The sequence below is a fragment of the Antechinus flavipes genome, chromosome 3 (assembly GCF_016432865.1).
Source record: "Antechinus flavipes isolate AdamAnt ecotype Samford, QLD, Australia chromosome 3, AdamAnt_v2, whole genome shotgun sequence".
In the NCBI taxonomy this organism is placed as follows: domain Eukaryota; kingdom Metazoa; phylum Chordata; class Mammalia; order Dasyuromorphia; family Dasyuridae; genus Antechinus; species Antechinus flavipes.
The window spans coordinates 228,748,675-228,767,777 of record NC_067400.1 but is presented as its reverse complement, the minus strand read 5'-3'; the positions used below and the strand labels follow the sequence as shown (position 1 = coordinate 228,767,777).

At 33.5% G+C, this 19,103-nt stretch overlaps 1 protein-coding gene and 1 long non-coding RNA gene across 4 annotated transcripts in view; one reads left to right on the top strand and one right to left on the bottom strand.

Annotated features, from left to right (window-relative positions):
* The window catches only part of JADE3 (jade family PHD finger 3), a 162,755-nt gene that overhangs the window by 123,466 nt on the left and 20,186 nt on the right, over positions 1-19,103 (top strand). For both annotated transcript variants that reach the window (XM_051984612.1, XM_051984613.1), the window contains 3 exons: positions 2,250-2,440; positions 8,860-9,071; positions 14,454-14,621. In XM_051984612.1, coding sequence (XP_051840572.1) covers positions 2,250-2,440; positions 8,860-9,071; positions 14,454-14,621 — 571 coding nt within the window. The remainder of the gene's footprint in view (positions 1-2,249; positions 2,441-8,859; positions 9,072-14,453; positions 14,622-19,103) is intronic.
* LOC127553707 (uncharacterized) overlaps positions 15,730-19,103 on the bottom strand; it is a 55,899-nt gene continuing 52,525 nt past the window's right edge. For both annotated transcript variants that reach the window (XR_007951809.1, XR_007951810.1), the window contains exon 3: positions 15,730-15,869. This is a non-coding gene — a long non-coding RNA (uncharacterized LOC127553707). The remainder of the gene's footprint in view (positions 15,870-19,103) is intronic.

Genomic DNA, 19,103 nt, shown 5'->3' with positions numbered 1-19,103 from the left:
GTTGGCTACAGGCTCATTGACTCTCCATATTGGAAATCTCTTGTAATCAAAGAAGAATGATTTATATCAACAAAAAGACTTATATTCCTCATCTCTCTACTACTTTAGAGTTTTCAAAGCACTTTCTTCATAGTAACCCTATGAAATAGAGTATAAGTATAATTATTTCAATTTTACAAAAAGGAAACTGAGGCTCAAAGGTGTGAAATGATTTGGCCATATTCTCTTCATTGCCTAGTAAGTTTCAAAACCTGTATGATAAAATAGAGATGAAAGGGACCTCTGAGTCATCTGGTTTAAAGTTTTTTAAACTGTGGGTTGTGACCCCATATGGTGTAGTGTAATTAAATATGGGGGTCATGAAATCTTTGACAATAGCAAAAAATTCCTGAATGATCAGATGATCAAATTATTGATCATCAATGATCAAAATGATCAATAATTAATTCAAAGTCTAATGCATAATGAATGAGATGTTTCTGGCAGCACTTGTCTGTGCTGCATCATGTGACTTCACCACAGCCTTGGTTCTGAACACATAATATGCACACTTTGCACTTTGTATAAATATTATCAGAAACATCTTGGCTAAGATTCAAGATAGAGTCATGTAAAATTTTTTCAGGTGAAAATGTGTTGCAAGTAGAAAAAGTTTAAGAAGCTCTGCTCTAGTTCAACTCATATCTAAACAAAAATTCCTTTATCTCCAAGGAGATATCTCCATGAAACAGTAAGACCCCTACATATGAAGTCTGAGGACCTAAATTGAAATTCTAGCTTTGCCATTTATTTCCCTTGTGATTTTGAGCAAGTTGCTTTCTGAGCTTCACTTTCCACATCTATAAAATGAAGGTTTTAGACCAGATGAATTATAAAACTACTTCTTGATCTAAATCTGTGTTCCTGTGATTAGCTGACATCCACTTGAAAATTAGTAGTAATAATGAGGTTGATGTAATGATTAATGAAGTAGCCTATTTCATTTTTGGACAGCCATCTTTGTTAGTAACTTTTTCCTTCTTTTGATTTGAATTCTTTCTTTCTATAGCTTCTACCTTTCAAACCTAGTAGTACATTTTTGGACATAGCAAAACAAGTCTAATCTCTCTTCCATATGACAGTACATCATGTATTTAAAGGCAGCTCTCTGATTCTCTTAACTGTACTTAGTTTGTAAACTATATAAACATTCAAGCAATCAAGAAGCATTTATTGAACACTTACCATGTGCCAGGCACAGTGCTACACTTGAAATTGTCTCAGCTGTTTTACCTGGTCCTTGATGTAATAAAGTTCTTTGTGGTCCTAGACATAACTCCACTTTATCAGTGTCCTTTCTGAAATATCATATTTAACACTAAACATATCACTCATTATAGATATGATCTTATTAGGGCAATGCATAATTTTATCATTTCTCTTGATCTTGACTACATTTAGCTTAAACACTTCAATGGAAGGGTCTGTTTTCTCCATTAAGAAGTTAACATCCACTTTTTTCTTTTTCCTTTTTTTAATTGAAGCTTTTTATTTTCAAAACCTATGCAAGAATATTTTTCAACATTGACCTTTGCAAAACCTTGTGTTCCAGATTTTCCCTCTTTCTTCCCCACCCTCTCCTCTGATGGCAAGTATCCAGTATATGTTAAACATGGTAAAAATATACGTAAATCAAATATAGGCATTCATATTTATACAGTTATCTTGCTGCACAAGAAAAATCTGATCAAAAAGGAAGAAAAGTGAGAAAGAAAATAAAATTCAAGCAAACAACAAAAGAAGTGAAAATGATATGTTGCGATTCACACTCACTTCCCACAATCCTCTCTCTGAGTGTAGATGGCTTTCATCATCATAAGATCATTGGAACTGGCCTATCATCCACTTTCAAGTTGTCCTTTTCTATCACATCTTTCCCACATATGAACATGACTCGTGAGTCACAGCAACTTTGGAAAAGTACAGGCCATAAATTAGGAAACAATGATTCTTTTCACGTGGTTAAGTTAAATTTTATCCTTCTACATGAGAAGCAGAATGATAAGAATTTCAAGAACAGATTTCTTTCTAATAGAATACTGTCTATTCTTGGAGAGGTAAAATGAAACCCTCACTGCATGTGTGTCCCTGACTGCTATATAATCTTTTGATAGCCTCTGACATATAATTTGTTAGGACCATCTACAGAAAGTACATGTAACATTTTATTTGCTAAATCTCATTAATGCCATTCTGCTCATCATGTTTAGGGTGGTCTCAGAGAAGGTGAAAGAAGTACTGTATATTCGGCCCAGGAAGTACATCCATTGCTCCAGCCAGGAGCCCACAGAACCAGGTTACATTAATATCCTCGAGCTGGCGGAGTCTGTGTGTCGCTATGACTTGGATGACATGGACATTTTCTGGCTTCAAGAACTCAATGAGGAACTCAAAGAAATGGGTAAATGCATCTTATACAGAGTCACTAGCACTATTAAAAAAAAACACATACCAAAAATACAAAGTTTTTATTATGACTACACTGACCTTCATCCCTTTATTTGTAACATGAGCTGTATAAATCAGGATAGAGAAACTACCAGTGAGAAAGACTTTCTAAGTAGCAGTTAAGCTGGAAGTCTCTTTAACTGAAGAGATTGTTTCAGCTTGTGCTTAAGTATAGATACTACTCAAATACTTAATCAACTCCCTAAACTCAGTATTATGGCAGAAGACACAGAAGAAATAGCTAAATCAGTGATTATCAGCCTTGGCTGTAAATAATTTTCATCCTCTCTGCTTTACCCCACTTTGTCCCCTGCATATACTCTGATACTTACTACTTACTATCTATAAGACTTAAGACAAATCAGTTAACCAGTTTTAGTTTCCATAGACTAGATTACCTCTAAGATACACAAGATATATGTTGTGTGTGTGTGTGTGTGTGTGTGTGTGTGTGTAAATAGGTAGGTATACACAGAGTACTGAGACACACACACACACACACACACACACACATATATGCATATAAGATATATGCTATAATCCAAAGTGGTCTATAAATTATTTCAAGGAGATCATGAAAATATTTAATATTTTTGACCTGAAAATATAACCATGAATTCATTTTAATTTTTAAAATTTTAATTTTAAAGACAAATATACTCCATAGTGTACCCATGTACCCAGTGTACACATGGTGCACCTGGAATGTTGAATGGACTTAAATATTCATGTCAGAATTCTAAAAAGAATGATTACAACTTGTCCAACAGAGTTAACCTTATGCATGTGCATAACTATACTTCCAGGCAACTATACTTGATCTCCATTTTAGACGTCATCTAGAAGCCATTAAAGAACTGGATATGGCTGTCTATTTAATTAGAGATGAAGGGTGTGGTAATTGTGCATATTTGTGAAATATTAGTGAAGTCTGATGATTTTTTTTCCTGAGACATTTGGGTTTAAGTAATTTGCCTAAGGTCACACAGTTAGGAAGTTTTAAGTGTCTTAGGACGGATTTGAACTCAGTTCCTCCTGATGCAGGACTGGTGCTCTATCCACTGTTCTATTCATCTAACTGTCCCTATTTTATTTTTGACTGATAACTTTTTAAAGATGATATGACTCTTTGTCTAAATGAAAAGGTTAAGTGCCTAACACAGTTACCTTTTTAAATGCAACCATAATTATTCACTTTTTGAAACTCACAAATTCAACTAAAATGATAAAAGAATTAAGTCAACTTATATATTAGCCCTGCCTTTCACTAAGGTAGAGAAGGTCCTAGAATGCATTTGAGATAGGCATTTAGATAGGAGATTTTAAAAAAAAGGAAAAATCATGATATGAGGGGATAATCAGTGAGGCCAGACTAGTATTTGTAAAGGTGGTTTTTATTAGTAAGGATAATGACTGAATTATGATTTCACTGACAAAGGAAACTCCCTGGTGAGACTACTCCTATCAACCTAGGTCAGTTCTTTCTCTGCAACTTACAATTTTGAGTAGTTAAGTGATTTGTGCAGGGTCACATAGCCAGTAGCTATGTAGAGGTGAGACAGAAATCCAGCTCAGCTTCCAGGCCAGTTCTATGATCTACTCTGTCACACTGTCTCTTCTTTGATAACTTCATTCTTTATTTATAACTTCATTGTAGTTCTGGCCTTAGCATGATTTTACTTTATAAAAAGGTTCCCTCTCATACTTCAATAACTGAAGTAAAATACTATCAGTGGAGTTCAAAATAGCACAATCCTTATACCAAATCCTACTCTCTAGTTAATAAGAGCATATTGGGGTTATAGGATGCTTAAGATTTATAGGAATTCAGAACAGTTCCGATGGGAACCCATTAAAGATTTAATAGATAATTCCTAGGAGGTCACAGAGAGCTTCAGTAACTTGACCAGAATCACATAGCTAGGCATAGATAGAAATTGCATTCAGGACTTTCTGACCTCAAGTCCAACATTCTCTATGTGCTATATCTGACTGTCTCTGAAAATGTCATAAATATTAAAAAATACAAATTTGAGTTTTGCTGTGTACTTTAGACTCAGAATTAGAAAGCCAGAATTTTCAGTAATTATGTATGAAAAGTTTTTTTAATGTGTAATTTACCTCATATACCAAAAAGAAAATATAAATAAGGCCTACTTAATTTCCATTTCAGAGTTAGGAATTTTTTTGGGGGAAAGGAGCCCCTTATAAGTGATCTGAACATAAAAAAGATAGTTTATGTGGAATTTTGAAGTTGCTTGCAATGTTTTCTAATAAATGCTAAGTATCACACTGAAGTAAAATTGTTTTAGATCTTCATGTTCTTGTTGTTTGAGAATGAATCCTAAGTTTAGAATGTGTTAGAGTAAATACACATATACTCCCACATGCTCATTAGCTTTGTTAACAAAGAAAAAATTGTAGTCTTCAAAAACATCTGCAGTGTGAAATTTAACATCTGGATTAGTGTGTTATAAAGACAAGAACAAACAACTAAGGTGTTTAGGAAGCAAATGAGACCTATAAAGAAAAACTAATATCATTATTGGCATTTAAACTTTTATGAATATGATTTTTTTATCTTTAGCATATTGGATCAAAAGATAATAACTTTTAAAGAAAGGCAGCATGGGGAGGATAGAAAACTGACCTCAGAATCAAGAAGACTTAATTTCAATTACTACCTGACACCTACTGGACTTTGAGGTTCTGACCAAGTCACTAAAGCTCTCAGGCATCTCTTAAAGACTATGAATGTCAGAATAGTTGCTGATAACAGATTCATATTGGTAGGAGGGGGTTTTGTTTGTTCCCTGAAAATTCCCTACACAGATGAAATTTAAAAATTTGATTTAGGGGTAGGGAAGGATCAGCTAATGACTTTAGCAAGTTCTTCTAATTACTTATTAATATGTTTCATAAAATTTGCTTTGCTATAGATTCTTATTTTAAAATATTAGAGTTTGAAAACAATATCAGAATAATTTTTTTAATTGTGTAGTCCACAACTGGGCATGGGAGAATGTAGTAGTATAATCAGATAACTTTCTCAAACAATCTTTTCATTGTATTTTCCTAAGTTATGCTTATGGAAAAAAAATGTACAAAATCCATATTTACCCCTGCACTAAAGATTTGTATGCTTTTAATTATTTTATTGCTCTGATGATTAAAATATGCTAGATTATAAATTTCAGTAATATATTTTCAAAGGAGACAGGGGATCATAAGGGAAATAATGACTTTACATGTGAATCAGAATGGTTGAAATCTAGACTAATATTTCTTTCTGAAAGATCTTTATGATCAATCTAGTTCAGTCCCTCCATTTTACAAATGAGGAAACTGTCACGTAGAGAGGTAAAATGACTTGTCCTTGGTTACACAGACAGATATTGACAGTTGTGGTTTAAACCATACTTTCTGACTCCTAGTCCTTCCCCTTTCTAGTCAAGTAATCTTTCCACTTCATTGTGCTAATTTACCCTTCTTAATTTTATATGTCAAGCAGCTAGCTGTTTGTGCTTCTGCTATTTAGGGATTTAGAGAAAAATCCCCTCATAAGTTGCCCACCTCAAGTAACAGCTCTGTTACATTTAACCAAGCACAAGTCTAAAAGCCCGACTTCTTGCTGTCTTCAGTCAATCCCTGAAAATTGGGTGAGCACCCCCTGCTGTCCATTTTGAATATTTGCTGTTCACTTGAATAAACCATATACCAAAGAAGAGTTTAAACTTTTACAAATAGTTCAGTGGTTTAACAATCTCATTTACCACAAATGAATGTCAAGTTGCTTCCCCTAAGTCTGGAATGCAAAGAAAAAGGGGGAAAAAAGAACTTAAAAAAACTTTTTGTTCAATATCTAAGTCTACAAAATCATGTCCTCTTAGTTGCTCTATTCCTTCAGTTTCTGGGGCTTTGGGGATGTCTTTTCATTCTGCCATCTCCCAACCCCACAGGCTCCAGTTCTAATCAATTGCCCTCTCTTTTTCATGGATTATACTAAGGGGTTCAATACTTTTCCATTGTTCTCTTCCTCAGGATGGTTTCCTTAAGTAGATCTTTCACTGTAGGTCAGGGAATTACTGGAGAAGACAGATCCAGCCCTTCTTTCTGTCTCCCAGAATGTTGCTAGATTTTTGGTTTTTTGTTCCCTAGCCAGCATTTATATCCTTTTCTTGCCCCTTCTCCTAGCAATATTCCTTTTATTTTAATGTCTCTAAGGGCATCCTTTATGACATTTTTCTCTCATGGATATGGGATTCTTTTACATATATTCCAAGAGCCTCAGGAAATTTTAATTATAGCAGTAATGACCCTTAGTCTTTTGTAACCAAAAACTCATGTTCTTATAAGATCAGCTTTAAAATCAAGAATATAAATTTTTCAAGTATAGAGAACTGAAATACGTTTTTGTCATATTGGACACACATTTTTCCACCAAAATTGGCATTAGATCAATCAAATACTAGTTAAATGAGAACTTAATATTGAAAACTTACAACATGAAGTCAGGCAGACAAAACATACAGAAAGGGTGCTTACAGAGGTATGATGCACAAGAGACAGAAGACAAACACAGAATACTCATCAGGAATGAAGATTACAGTTTGTAGTACAAATAATGTAGCAAGACTGGACAGAGTAATAAAGTGACCTTTCTTTGGATTTTCTTGGATTATTCTTATTGGGCTCTTGGATACATACAAAAATGGGAGAGACTGTGAGTCTTCCAACTCTTAGAAAAGAGGGGAGAGGTGGAAAGAGAGAAAGAGGAAGGGAAGGAGGAGAGACGAAAAAAGGAGTGGAGACGTGGAGAGAGAGAATGTTAGGTCTTTTTCACCCACTCACAAGTCTGTATAGAGAGAATGCATGGAACTGTATGGAAGAGCAAACAAGTGCCCTGGGCTCCTCTCCAAGACAGAAACCAACCCTCAAAATCTCCTTTTATTTGTCAAAAAGAGAGAGAGATAAGTCAAACACTGCCTATGCCTTTCATTTTTAATATTTTTTCAAACTGTAAAATATGTAGCTATGATTATCATTCCCTACTTTCCAATATTAGAAATGTATTTGAAATATTATTTGCATTATATTCACTCTCTATCTTCTCTGTTTTTCTTTCTATCCTTCTTTCTCCCTCTCCCTCTCTCCCTTCTCCCCCCTCTCTCTTCCTCCTCCTCCTCTTCCTACTTCCCTATTTCCACTTCTTCCCCCCCCTTTGGTATTGGAGTAAAAATGATTTCTTCTCTGAATACTCAAGTTAGAGAACTTCACAAAAGATCATGAAGGTATCTTGGGATTCTTCAAATATAACATGAATTTATTATGGAAAATGGAGAAAAAATACAAGACCAGAAGGAGACTTTATAAACAGCATTCTATTTTGTTTTCACCTAAGAATTTCAGACTGACCTTGCATAGTTTTGCTTGGTCTAATTCCTTTTAATCCTGTTTTGATTCAGGGTAAAGTTTGATGACAGGATTATCATTTCATGTATTATGCCTCCATGCTGTTTCAGGTACCATTTAATTAGGCATATAGTCAACCAGGTAAGTTGATATCCCTTTAAAAGGATCCAGAGTCTGAAGGAAAAATTCTATCTTGACCTGTTTGAAACCACTGGACCTTCTCAAAGCTCCTACATTTCTTCTTGAGATTCATTTTAATATTAATATGGGTTGTTTTTATTTTATTTTCATTTCATTAGTTATATTTGTATCCTTAGCACCTAGCATTTCAATGCCTCTGATACCTTGTACAAGCGCTTAATAAAATACTTGTTAATTATTTTTTTTGGACTGACATGTCTTTCATGTGTGCTCTAATAAGCAATATGGCAGAAGTTCCAATTCACAAAACAGACAAGTATTTCTGATGGGAGGATCCTAGAATATCAGAGACGTTAAAAATTGTCTGTTTCAACCTTCCCATTTTCCCAGTGAACAAATAACCTTTCAAGAGTTTAAAAGACTTAAAGTTATGTAGTTGAGAATGGTAATGTATCTATAGTCTGTGGTCTCTATAAAGACCAATTTTAATCTTTTATGGTCAGAATTTTTGTTACTTTATAATATATCTTCCATATATAATTGTTGCTATTGAACTAACTACTTTCTGCAATTTTGTTTTTTCCTGAAGTCCTATTTTCTTAGTCAACTAATCTTCATGGAGAATGCATGTGTGTGTGTGTGTGTGTGTGTGTGTGTGTGTGTGTGTGTGTGTGTGTACATATTAAAGAACATTAACAAAAGCTTTTTTGAAATATTATTTGAAAAAAATGCTTTATATCTTTCCCCCCATGCTCAGTTCTAGGCACACAGTACTTACATGCCTGCTGTTTGATTGGCTGATTATATTTCTCTGTGCAGGGTGTGGTACAGTTGATGAAAACACTATGGAAAAGACTGTAGAAGTCTTGGAACGACAGTGCCATGAAAACATGAACCACGCTATTGAAACAGAAGAAGGCTTGGGCATAGAGTATGATGAAGATGTCATCTGTGATGTATGCCGTTCTCCTGACAGTGAAGAAGGGAATGATATGGTGTTCTGTGATAAGTGTAACATCTGTGTTCATCAGGTTAGTGAGATTAATGATTCACAACTACATACTATTTAGAATTTTCTGAATTAAAGACATTGGTATTCAAGAATGGATTTCTATGACTTATATCAGGGTGGAAGGGAAGAATATGAAGAAAGTAATTCTTGTGTGAAAGAATTACTTTCTTGTGTCTTCTAAAAATAAAGCCTCTTTGCCTGGGTGATTTATCATTGCAAGTTAAGTTTGGGTCTTTATCAACTCACTATATGTTTTGATTACTGAAATAGCCTACTAATCTTCCTCTATACTTGCATTTTCTCCCCTCATCTATCCTGCTTATTATACTAATCCCATACTTTCAAAACTGCTATTTATCTTTCATTCTCTTGATCAAATATCTAAATTGCTTCAGTTCACTCTCCCCATTAAAAAAAAGTTAAATTCCCTACCTTGGCATTTGAGATCCTCTAAAGTGGCCCCTACTTTCTTTTATTGATTTCTTTCATTTGTACAACACAGTTTAAAGTGTTTTGATGACAACAGCCCTGTGAAATAGACTGAACAGATATTATTATGTTCACTTTTCATGTATATGGAAATTAAAGCACAGAGAGAATGAAATCACCTGTTCAAGATCATTGTGAGTGACAAATCCATGTTTAGATCTGAAGTTTTGGAACACTTAGCCTGATATTTCTGTACCTCTTCCTAGCTTTATCTCCTATTTCTCCCTTATCCAAATTCTCTAACAAAATTTGTTTGTCCAAAGGAAACTAGATTTAGAGCTAGAGAGGACCTCTGAGACCCATTTAATCCATTCACTTCATTTTACAGATGAGGAAACTAAGGCCCAGAGGGGCTCTATAACTGCCTGAAGATTATATAAGTGGTTTAAGTGTAGAGGCATGCATCCAGGTCCTTGAACTGTAAATTGTGCTTTTTTTTTTTTCCTGTGCTACACTGCCCGAATTTCAGTGTCCCAAATACACCTCCATTTTTTTCCAACTCTGTGCTTTTGCACAATTCATCTTGCCTTGAATACCTGCTTCTTTCTTTTCTAACTTTAGAAATTCTGCCTACTTTTCAAGTCCCAGCTTAAACACCACCTTTCTTCATGAAGTTTTCCATGATCATTCCAAACCACAATGATTTCTCCTTTCTCAGATTTCTTATAGTACTTATCTTCACAACTTATTTGGTACCTTTCACATATTATTATTATTTTAAAGTTTCCTTTTTGTACGTATACTCTACCTAATTAGCTAGGTAATGAATTTTTTATGATAGGGGACATCACCTAGATTCTTACATTCCCCATTATTTAACTTGGTACTTGATATAGAATAAGTACTATTAAATATTTGGGTTTTTATTTATTTTATTCTCTTATAATTAACTTTTTCATAATGTAGTTCAACTTGTTTAAGTTTAAGTAAGTTCAACTTGTTAAACAAGTTGAAGTGTACCAGATATATTTTATGTTGCATAATAGTAAAAGGTGGTAATTCTCACTCTAATTGTCTTCTCTTTTAGCAGATTTTTTTGAGTCTAATGAGAATGGATTTAAGGGAAAGAATGCATTTGTGTATCTCCAAACAGGCCACAGATTTCACTTAATTAGCAAAGCTGGGACAGGGCATTTGTATGCCCTAGGCAAGGTGTGTTTCCCTGAGGCTTTAAGCCTTTCCTGGAACTGATATGACATCACAAAATGAATACACATGTGCTTTAAGAGAATTTTCTGTCAATAAACATATGCGTGTTTATAAGAAGTATTTTTTAAGCTTATTCCTTGATAATGAATGATATAATTTCCATTTTTCTAGTCTGCATTCTGGTAGTTAATTTCAAAGTAGAGCGGATATCATAGTTAAAAATAGAGTAATAAGCCTCCACACAGTTTCTTTTTTATAGATTCAGTTTTTATCCAGAATTGTAGCTAATAATGACTCTTTCCAGTGATAGTGAGAAATGATTGTGGAGATTAGAGGATTTATGTACCATTTTAGGCTTTACATTTAGATGTTTTACAAACATCTTATTTTGTCCTGACAATAACCTGTGGAGATAAGTGCTATTGTTAGTCTCAGCCATTTTACAGATGAGGAAACTGAGGCAGACAGAGTGAGTGATTTATTCAGGGTCTCATAGCTAGTAAATTAGTCTGAGACTGGATTTGAACTTGAATCTTTCTAATTCTCTGTGCCATAATCTCACTGTGCCCTTCAGCTGCCTAGGTGATACTAATAACTAGATATTAAATAATGGGACCTGGAACGGATATGAACAGATAATTTTTGGATGAAGAAATTGAAACTATTTCTAGTTATATGAAAAGGTATTCGAAATCATTATTGATCAGAGAAATGTAGATTAAAACAATTCTGAGATATCACTATACATCTATCAGATTGGCTAAGATGACAAGAAAAGATAATGACGAATATTGGGTGGGATGTGGGAAAATTGGGACACTGATAGAGTTGTGAATTGCTGGTAGAGTTGTGAATGGATCCAACCATTCTGGAGAGCAATTTGGAATCACACTCAAAAAGTTATCCAACTGTGCGTACCCTTTGATCTAGCAGTGCTACTATGGGGCTTATATTGCAAGGAGATATTGAAGAAGGGAAAGGGACATGTATGTGCAAAAATGTTTGTGGCAGCCCTTTTTGCAGTGGCTAGAAGCTGGAAAATGAATGGATGCTCATCAATTGGATAATGGTTGAATAAATTGTGGTATATGAATGTTATGGAATATTATTGTTCTGTAAGAAATGACCAGCAGGATGAATACAGAGAGTTTTGGTGAGACTTACATGAACTGATACTGAGTGAAATGAGCAGAAACAGGAGATCATTATACACTTCAACAACAATACTATTTAATGATCAATTCTGATGAACGTGACTATCTTCAACAATGAGAGGATCCAAATCAGTTCCAGTTGATCTGTAATGAACAGAACCAATTACACCCAGAGAAAGAACACTGGGAAATGAGTATGGACCACAATATAGCATGTCCACTCTTTCTGTTACTGTTTGCTTGCATTTTTGTTTTTTCTTCTCAAGTTATTTTTCCCGTCTTTCTAAATCCGATCTTTCTTGTACAACAAGATAACTGTATAAATATGTATACATATATTGTATTTAACATATACTTTAACATATTTAACATGTATGGGACTACCTGCCATCTGGGGGGGGGCGGGTGGAGGGAAGCAGGGGAAAAGTTGAAACAGAAGTTTTTGCAAGGGTCAATATTTGAAAATATACCTATTCATATGTTTTGTATATAAAAATCTATAATAAAATAAATAAATAAATAAATAACGGGACCTGGAAAATGTATTTGAGCTATAAAAATATGTTTGCATAAACCTTCAATTAAAAATTAATTTACTGGATTTAAGTATAAACTATTTTACTATATCTAGATACAATGTGGTGACTTTAAAAATACTTAAGCTAGACTGCCCTCTGCTGACTAAAAAATTATATGGTTTATTTTCATATATATACATATATTCTTTAATGTATTTTCATTATGATGTTCATTTTTGAGCCATTATCCTCTGTCACTATTCTAATTATGGACATCTCCATAGATACATAGCAAATAAGTGTCGGAGTACTGACTTAAACCTAGTTTTCTTGACCCTAAGACTCTTTCTGCCAAATTACATGTAGCCTATGGATTGAACTCATTTTGAAAAAGAATTGTATTAATGCTGCATTATATTTAAATTGTAACAATTAGGGACATTCTTAATTCTTTAAAAATTGTTTTATGCAAAGTATTTTTCAAGTGCTGTAGATTGTTTCTTAATTTAGAGCCTTAACATTAATCTAGTATATTTTGCTTTGTCTTATTCTTTTGAGAGTGATGTGGGATTAGCCTATTTTTGCACAAGAGATATCTGGGTCTCAGATGCATTGATTGAGTGAAGTCCTCTTTGAGAAATCATATTTTAGGGGGAAGGTAATGTGCACATCTATAAACATTTGTCTATATATAATTTTATGATTTTATTATCTAGAAAAATGCTCATTTCCTCCAGATTTGAGAGAGGAAAAAATAACATGCATTTTCTTTATTGAATATATTTTTTAATATCCTATAGTAGTTTTTGTACAGAGGCAAATTTTTAAAAATTATATACAAATTAACTTCTCAGTCATTTCCTTTCTGCATTCTCTTTCCATCTCCTCCATTCAACCTCTTTGCCATATGAGTCTAAGGACAAAGTATGTGTCAAATAAGTAAATCCAGAATTAATCTCTTTGACTCTCAAATGTGAATTATGGCCTCTTCTCCCAACTAGTGTAAAGTTTTTTGGGGAATAGATAGATAAAATGGGTATATGTGTTATGTATATATCCATATGTATGTGTATGTGTATATATATATATATATATATATGTATATATATATATATATATATATATATATATATGGGTATATATGTATCATTGTCTACACATATACATAAACACAGACATATATGTACCCATGTATACCTACGTGTATATGTCTATATAGAGTGTACATTTATGTACATGTATATATGTATAATGTAAATAAAGAATCCTTGATATGTATATTGATTGTATTATGCATGTGTGTATGTGTGTGTACACATACATATGTAATATTATATGTGTATATATAGTTTCTATCCTGTGTTCTATCCTGACTATATAGAGTGTACATCTATGTATATGTATAGATTATAATGTAAATAAAGAATCCTTGATGTGTATATTGATTATATTGTGCATGTATGTATATATGTGTGTTTATGTAGACATACTTATGTAATATATGTGTATGTATGGTTATTGAGTATACGTATGTGTTCTATCCTGATTATAGAGATATTTAGATACTACCAATTTTCAAACTCTTCCTGATGAAGGAATTAGAAGTTAATTGGGTGAAAGATAAGTTAAATTTGGGGCCATAGAAATTTCAGAATTGTTTTTAAGGGGTACTACAGCACAGTAAAACTTCAAATACCTCTAAAGTGGATTGATCTAATTAATTTAAATTTAATACTGTTACAGATCTGTCTAAAATGCATGATTTTAATTTTCTGCCTTAGAGAATATTCACACTAATTCTGTAGCTAAACTTATTTTCTTCGATGACTTAGGAAGCTTATAAATTGTGAGTCATTCTGAAAAATCAGTTTTTATTGTACCTTTCTGCTGATTAATCCAAATGTTTGCTCATCCTAGTATTAAAGCTTAGTTGGTTAGGTGTTGTTTTTAAACTATATATCTAAAAAGCTTGCTTTGTTATTGTCTCTTTCCATGAGTTTTGTTCATTGTTATTTTATTATTGTAAAAAATTTTGCCTATTCTTTCATTATCTGTGAGAACATTAACAAAATTTTTTCCTTACATTTTAAGGCATGTTATGGCATTCTCAAGGTTCCAGAAGGAAGCTGGTTATGTCGTACCTGTGTTCTGGGCATTCATCCTCAGTGTCTTTTGTGTCCAAAGAGAGGTGGAGCCATGAAGGCCACCAGGACTGGAACCAAATGGGCTCATGTCAGCTGTGCTTTATGGATCCCAGAGGTAAAAACTCATTCAAGCTCAATATATCATCATCTCCTGAGAATTCTTTTTCTTTGTGCAGATCTGCTATGGATTATCTTAAAAGATATTTGCATCTACTAGATATTCATAATATTGCTTTCCTGTGATTTAAAAATAGGACCAGTGATTGATATCTGAATGTGTGGGGTGCCTAAAAAAGCAAAGCCATGACCAACATTTTTGTCCACGATGTGATTTAGTGTTTACACAGCTTATCGCTGTTTATAACTGTCTTGCCTCATGATTTGCTTTTGTTCAAAAGAGATAACCTGTTTTTTATTACTAGTATAAAACTGGTCTTACTGCTGGCCTTTCTCTGTGGTTCATACCTATGCCAGATTATTTTAAATCAGGATCCAGAGCATTTGTGACCACGGGCAAGACACATAAATTCTTTAAACCTCTTTTTTCATCTTATTATAATCTCAAAAGTATAATACATATGACTATTTCACAGAAGAGTTGTGAGAAGTATACTTTGTAAACTGTGGGGAAAAGAATCTTTCTATGCATACCTATGCATACAGATGTATACATATATATGTTAAACTAATGCCTACATGTTGCTTTGAAGTTACATACATTATATTTCTTGTGTGTCAGAATTGCCCTCTGAAGTAGGTACAAGTATTTTTAGCCACATTTTACATATAAGGAAACTGATCCTCAAAGGGATTAAATGACTTACCCATTTTAACACATCTGAAATTATAAAATATATAATTTGAATCTAGGTTTCCTTGATTCCTAATCCAGCATTCTATCTACTATAGCAAAATAGCTTATAATAGCTATATGATATATAATACATAATATTAATATATAATAGCTATATGATATATCGTAATATGTAATATATATGTACATTAGCTTATACTAGCTATATATTTGATATATACATATGTGCACATTAGTTTATAATAGCTAACATTTATATAACTCTATGTGCCTGGCACTGTTAAGTACTTTACAATCATTATCTCATTTGAATCCTCAGAACAATCCTGAGAGGTAGATGCTATTATCATCCCAATTTTACAAATGAGGGAACTGAGGCAAGCAGAAGTTAAATGATTTATCAAGGGTCACATGCTGGTAGGTTTCTAAGGCCTCATTTGAACTCAAGTATTTCCAACTTCAGATTCAGTCCTTTATTCACATTTCTACCTAGCTGCCTTGATTCATTGTCTGCACAGGTCTGTTCCAGGAAATCTGTGTCACAGTGACCTGCATAACAAGAAGATTGGAGACTTTAATTCACATTTAACTGATAATATCTCATCAGCAATTTGTTCCACTTTCCAGTTTCTTTAGTCATATTCATTACTGTTGTCATCAAGGTAGTTAGTATCATATCAAGCAACCTAGCAAAGATAAAATATAACTTACTGATATAAACCATTGTCTTGGCATCTAATTGCCTAAATAAAGTCATGTTAAAATACATTTCCTTCCCTTTTAATGTTTCTCATGTAAAAGGTTCAGAATCAGATCTGCAGCTCGTTAACATTTCTTTTTGTTCTGTAGATGTAGAAGTGAGTAAATGAATCTTTTTCATTTAAACATTTTGCTGTATTTGTTTTATCAAGGAAATTCAATTGAATAATCTATTCAAGATGCGGGAGGAAATGGTAATGATATCATAGAATACCAAACTGAATTAACAAAGTACCTCACTTTACAGATGAGGAATTGAGACCTAGAAAAATTAAGTAACATTCTTAATTTCACATGGCTAGTTAGTGGCAGAGATAAGAGTCAAAGCCAAATCTCCTAGTTAAGTGACTTCCTCCCACAGTTGCGCCCCCCCCCCCTCCACTAAGCCTAGTTTTTTCTTATGCTATTTAACAACTAAAATACTAAAACTGAAATGACTGGCTTAGAGCAAAAATATTTTTCTTAATTTAAATGTTTATCTAGCTCACATTCTATCCATCAAATCCCAGCAGTTCTGTGACCTTATTACTTTGTCTAGCCTGATTTTGGCTTTAAGTAACTATGGGATTGGCTTTTGCCCATTTTATTACATCAGATAATAAGGTGTTATAAACCTCCCCCCCAAAAAAAAGTTACTGAAGAAATATCTGAAATGAACCCTCCAAAATACAAATTAAACTCTAGCTTTTTATGCTGAAGCTATTTCTTTAGAATCCTTTGATTTATTGAACATTCCATTTCTTCAGTACCCCCCCCCCCCAAATATATGATTTCATTTGGAATGAGAAAATTTAGGTCCAAATTCTAGTTTTGCTGGTTCTTCTGTGACTAATCACTGACAGATCAAAAACTCCTTCACCAACCAAATCTTTTATCTTTTCTCATATTATAAATGGTCTTTGTGAGTAATAATTCCTCTCTCTTCCCCTTTCTCCCAAAATGCATTATATTGTGATCAACGTGGAGGTTTTCTCTGTGGAGGTATTCTAACTTTGTAAGAAATACCAGGATTTGGGGCAGCTAGGTGACGCAGCCCTGAAGTCAGGATGACCTGAGTTCAAATCTCAGACACTTAACACTTCCTAGTTGTGTGATGCTGGGCAAGTCACTTAACCCTCTTTGCCTCAGCAAAACAAAACAAAACAAAATAGAGTTTGAGCTCTACTAATAGTTCTGGAAATCTAAGTTTAGCTGGCAAATGATACACTGGAGTAGCTTCAGTGAATATATAAGTTTAATCACAGAACTCAATTTTACACAAGAGTAATGCCTTTTAAAATATTTTAATAATTTAACTATATTAAACACCTACTAGATTAATATTCGATGATTTAAGAATTAAGACTTTATACAATTACCCCTTAAACATTCACCAATTTCACATTTGCAGTTTTGAATATTTGTGGGTTGGCCATTAATAAATGGGAATTTTTATAGATTTGCACTGTCCTATGGAAAGTTGTAGATGATGTACTATACAAAGAAAGCTTAAAAATAGTAAGTAATAAATCATAAATATTATATATTATAAAGCTAATTTATCAGTTATTGCCTTTAGTATATTATATATACTAATACTTTATAATATATACTAATACTTCAGGTATTATATAATACCTAAATTTATTTAAATAGTTGGAAGTTTCAATGCACTATAAAAACTATAGAGGGGCAGCTAAGTGGCACAGTGGATAGAGCACCAGCCCTGAAGTCAGGAGGACTTGAGTCCAAATTGACCTCAGACACTTAACACTTCCTGGCTGTGTGACTGTGGGCAAGTCACTTAACCTCAGTTGCCTCAGGGGGAAAAAAAAGGAACTATAGATTGCACATTCTTTTTGGCAATGCCTCCTCTGTCTTTCTACTATCCAAACTCAGTCACATGATTTTCTCCTGTAGTAATCTTTGTATCTTGCACTTTAGGTAAGAGAAGGAAATCAGTGAAGCATTTGCTGCAGCTACACCAGCAGCTTGCAAAGACTTTGCCTAGTGTGCAAGATACTAATCTCTGTCATAGAAACTATATCTTTGCAGTATGTTTTACTTGTTTGGTGAGTTAAATACATTTCACCAGGATTATTAAAAATAAAGATTTTGAGTAGGGTCTAGACTTATTCACAGTTTTTCATATGTTTGGGTCCTGCATCCCTAACCTCAGTGAATGTCAGGTAAGAATGTGCTTATTTTTTCTTAATAATTTATAGTAGCTGTCACTGTTTCTTTAAACTGTTACTCAAACTAGGAAAAGAATAGTCTGGCAGTGAATAGTAAATAAACAGTTATTAAGCATCTACTGTGTGTCAAGCAAGTACTTTGCTTGTGATGCAAAGAAAAGCAAAAGACAGTTCTTGCTCTTAAGGAACTCACAGGCTAATAGGAAAGACAACATGCAAACAAATACATACTGACAAAATAGATATAGGATAGTTGATCTTGCAGAGAGCCATCTCTTTCAGAGAACACAACAGTCTTGATGCTAATGTTTTCAGAAACTGTCGTGGAATGAGTCTAGTGATTTATTCTGGGGTGTGTGTGTGTGTGTGTGTGTGTGTGTGTGTGTGTGTGTATTTACACATAGAGGGGAGAAAAAGCTGAAAATACCAAGTATTTATATAGCACCTGCTATATATGCCGAGCACTGTGTTAAGTTCTTTTTTACAAATATTATTTCATTTTTATCCTCACAACAGTCCTTGAGGTAGGTACTATTGTCCTATTATAGTTATGTTGTAGTTGTTATAGTTGACTATTATAGTTGAAAAAGCTGAGGCAAAGAGCCATGGACATATTATATTATAAGTATCTGAGGCTTGATTTGAATTCAAGACATTCCAACTATCACTAACTGCTGTAGCACTTCATTAATCTTCCTTTTAAAATAACTAGAGATTTCTCATTCATTAGGAAATCTGTCCCAGTTTCTAATCTTTATAGTTCTAATTTTAATGTTTTTCTTGTAGTATGTGAAATGTGTAATGGTAAATGCTATCATTGCTGGGAATTCTTCATTATATTGTAGCATGC